This window comes from Mastacembelus armatus, chromosome 14 (assembly GCF_900324485.2).
Source record: "Mastacembelus armatus chromosome 14, fMasArm1.2, whole genome shotgun sequence".
Lineage (NCBI taxonomy): Eukaryota > Metazoa > Chordata > Actinopteri > Synbranchiformes > Mastacembelidae > Mastacembelus > Mastacembelus armatus.
Window position 1 is genome coordinate 21079017 of NC_046646.1, and position 2463 is coordinate 21081479.

General features: G+C 41.7%; 1 protein-coding gene across 2 annotated transcripts; it reads left to right on the forward strand.

The window, feature by feature from the left end:
* Positions 1-852: 852 nt before the first annotated feature.
* On the forward strand, positions 853-1969 carry LOC113143194 (insulin-like). 2 transcript variants are annotated; one of them, XM_026328687.1, is made up of 3 exons: positions 853-954; positions 1088-1280; positions 1579-1969. In XM_026328687.1, exons 2-3 carry the CDS (start codon positions 1100-1102, stop codon positions 1734-1736), a joined length of 339 nt encoding a protein of 112 aa, XP_026184472.1. In that variant the 5' UTR covers positions 853-954; positions 1088-1099; the 3' UTR covers positions 1737-1969. The 2 variants fall into 2 exon arrangements, with proteins under 2 accessions (XP_026184472.1, XP_026184473.1); XM_026328688.1 differs by having other exon boundaries at positions 872-950.
* Positions 1970-2463: the final 494 nt, after the last annotated feature.

The following is a 2463-nucleotide window of genomic DNA, read 5'->3' on the forward strand; positions in this document are numbered from 1 at the left end:
AGTTGGGAGTGTAACAGCTTGAATTCATGTCAGTACCCATCCTCACTAATGCTCTTGTGGCTGACCGGGAGCACATGCCTGCAGCCAATTTCACAAAGTCTGGGACAAAACCTTTCAGGGAAGAGGAAGAGCTGTTGTAGCACCATTTTAATGTCTGTGGTTTTAGAATGAGCTGTTTTAAAAAAAACAAAAACCACATATGGGTGTCGTGTTTTGTGGTCAGTGAATTTAATGTATTTCCAGACATTATTTATATGACGAGTTCGTTTATAATTTGATGATTTAATTTCTAAAATGAGGAAATGGTTCAGCAAGTGTCTCCCTGAGGCTGACTGCTGAGCACACCTGCTCTGTCATGTATGAAACAAGAGAAGAAGCATTTAAGGAATGCTAACTGGGACAATCTGATTGTCAGTCTGATTCAGGGAGTGTTTACCTCCCTGAATCAGATGCCAATCCCAGAAACAAACAAAAAAAAAAAAGATAAAAAATGAAATTGTGATAAAGTTGCTGGTTGTTTGGAGCATTGGACCACACATCAATGCTTGTAAATACAAGTGCTTGTCCTGTAAAACTTTTATGTTTGGAATAAAACACAGTAATCAGTGGGTGGCTGCTCAGCAGGAAAAACAGAAGGCTGGGAGGTGATCTGTATTTCTCAGAAAGAGGTGATCAAATCATGTTGGCTCATTAGCTCGGTTTGTTTTACTAAGTGCTGCAAAGTTTCCGGCAAACCAGTCGGTTAGAACTAAATAGCCACATAATGTCTGCTGACTGGCAACTTTGACACTAGTTCATGTGACTACACGCACGTACTGAGGGCGTGTCCAGGTAAGGGTGGGAGTATTAATGAAGAATGGGGCCCCTTAATTCTGCATCACACCATCCAGCTCTCTGCAGCCCCAACACTGCTTCATCAAACCTCATCCATCTCCTCCACCTCCAACCCTGTAGGTGAGCTGTAATCCCCTCTTCCACTCCTTCTTTCTCTTTATATTCACCACCTCTTTCTCTGTCTTTTACTGGTTTGGATGTACATGTGTTTTCTAGCTTCTACTTCCTCATGGAAACACATTTGTGTGTGCAGCTCTTCTCCATTATGGCGGCACTGTGGCTTCACACTGTCTCGCTGCTGGTCTTACTGGTCATGTCGTGCCCGGTCTCCCAAGCCATTGCCTCTCAGCACATATGTGGCCCTCACCTGGTCAATGCCCTTCACCTGGTCTGTGGGGAGAGGGGTTTTCTCTACATGCCCAGGGGAGACAACAGCCCTGTGCAGCGTGAGACTCCCAACCACAAAACACTCAACAGCTCAAAACAATATATTTTATAGTAGTATGGTCCCAATGTTTTAGGGGCATGTAGGTAAGATGGTAGCAATATGGGAGTTCTTCCCAAACATATTTGCCTATTAGCTTAACTTCTGTCTTTATTGATCATGAACTGAGGAACAATGCAGACAATCATGTTTGAGAGGAGTTAATCTCATGACCCCACAGCCTCAGTTCAGTCACTTCAAGCTTTGTGTGTGGTAACTTTAACCCAGCATGATGACTTTCACCCTTAACTGTCTGTCAGGTTTTCTACATCCAATGGCAGCCAGAGCAGCATCAGTGGGCGACGAGAACAAGGTCACCGAGCAGGAGCAGATGGAGATAGTAGTGAAGCGAGGCATTGTGGAAGAGTGTTGTCACAGGCCCTGCAGCCTCTTTGACCTGGAGAATTACTGCTTCTGACCAGTCCGCTGAGACACTAGAGCTTAGCCCTGTCTCTGTTTGCATAGCTCTGCTTAGCGTTGCTTTGCTTCTTGGCCTACTGAGGGTGCAGCCTCTCACCCAACTCCTGCAGTCATCAGGACACTAGCAGTGCTGCCGCCTCTCTGTAAATCCAAATGTTGTCCAATGAATTGCTCATAAATTAATGAAATTAATTTTTCCTAGAAAATAAAGTTATGTATTTGAGAGAGCAATTCTTTGAGAGGAAGTTTTTTTAAAATGATTATCGTTAACCTTGTAATCAGTCATATATTAATTTTAAAGGAATGTGGTTGGTTTGGCAGCCTAGTAAAATATACATACTCATTACCACATTAACTGGAACAGTGCAGTCCAATGTTAAGTAGGTGGTGATTTATAAAAAAAAGAAAAAAAGCAATAGTTAACAGAACGATGGTATGCTATAGTGTGAACTTTCTTTAGCTGCAGTGTTACATATTTGCATTGCTGTAATTATCACAGAAGCAATGGGACCTTAAAGAAAGACAAGTATGTTCCTGAAAAACATTTAACATTTATATTGGATTGAAATTGCTAGGTAGAAGTCCTGTAGCCCCAGGTTTATATAAATTATCAGCAGCTTCTACTGTCTGACTTTTTGTGTTGTTTTGTTATAAGCTATAAATTTGTCTTAGCTGCTCTTATGTTTTTAATAAATATATTGAGGAGTTATGCAAGAGTTAAGTTT

Bases quoted from the DNA above. Each gene is read 5' to 3' on its own strand.
- LOC113143194 (XM_026328687.1), top strand. From the start codon at position 1,100: ATGGCGGCACTGTGGCTTCACACTGTCTCGCTGCTGGTCTTACTGGTC. The intron at 1,281-1,578 runs GTGAGACTCCCA...ACTGTCTGTCAG, and splicing joins AGACAACAGCCCTGTGCAGC to GTTTTCTACATCCAATGGCA.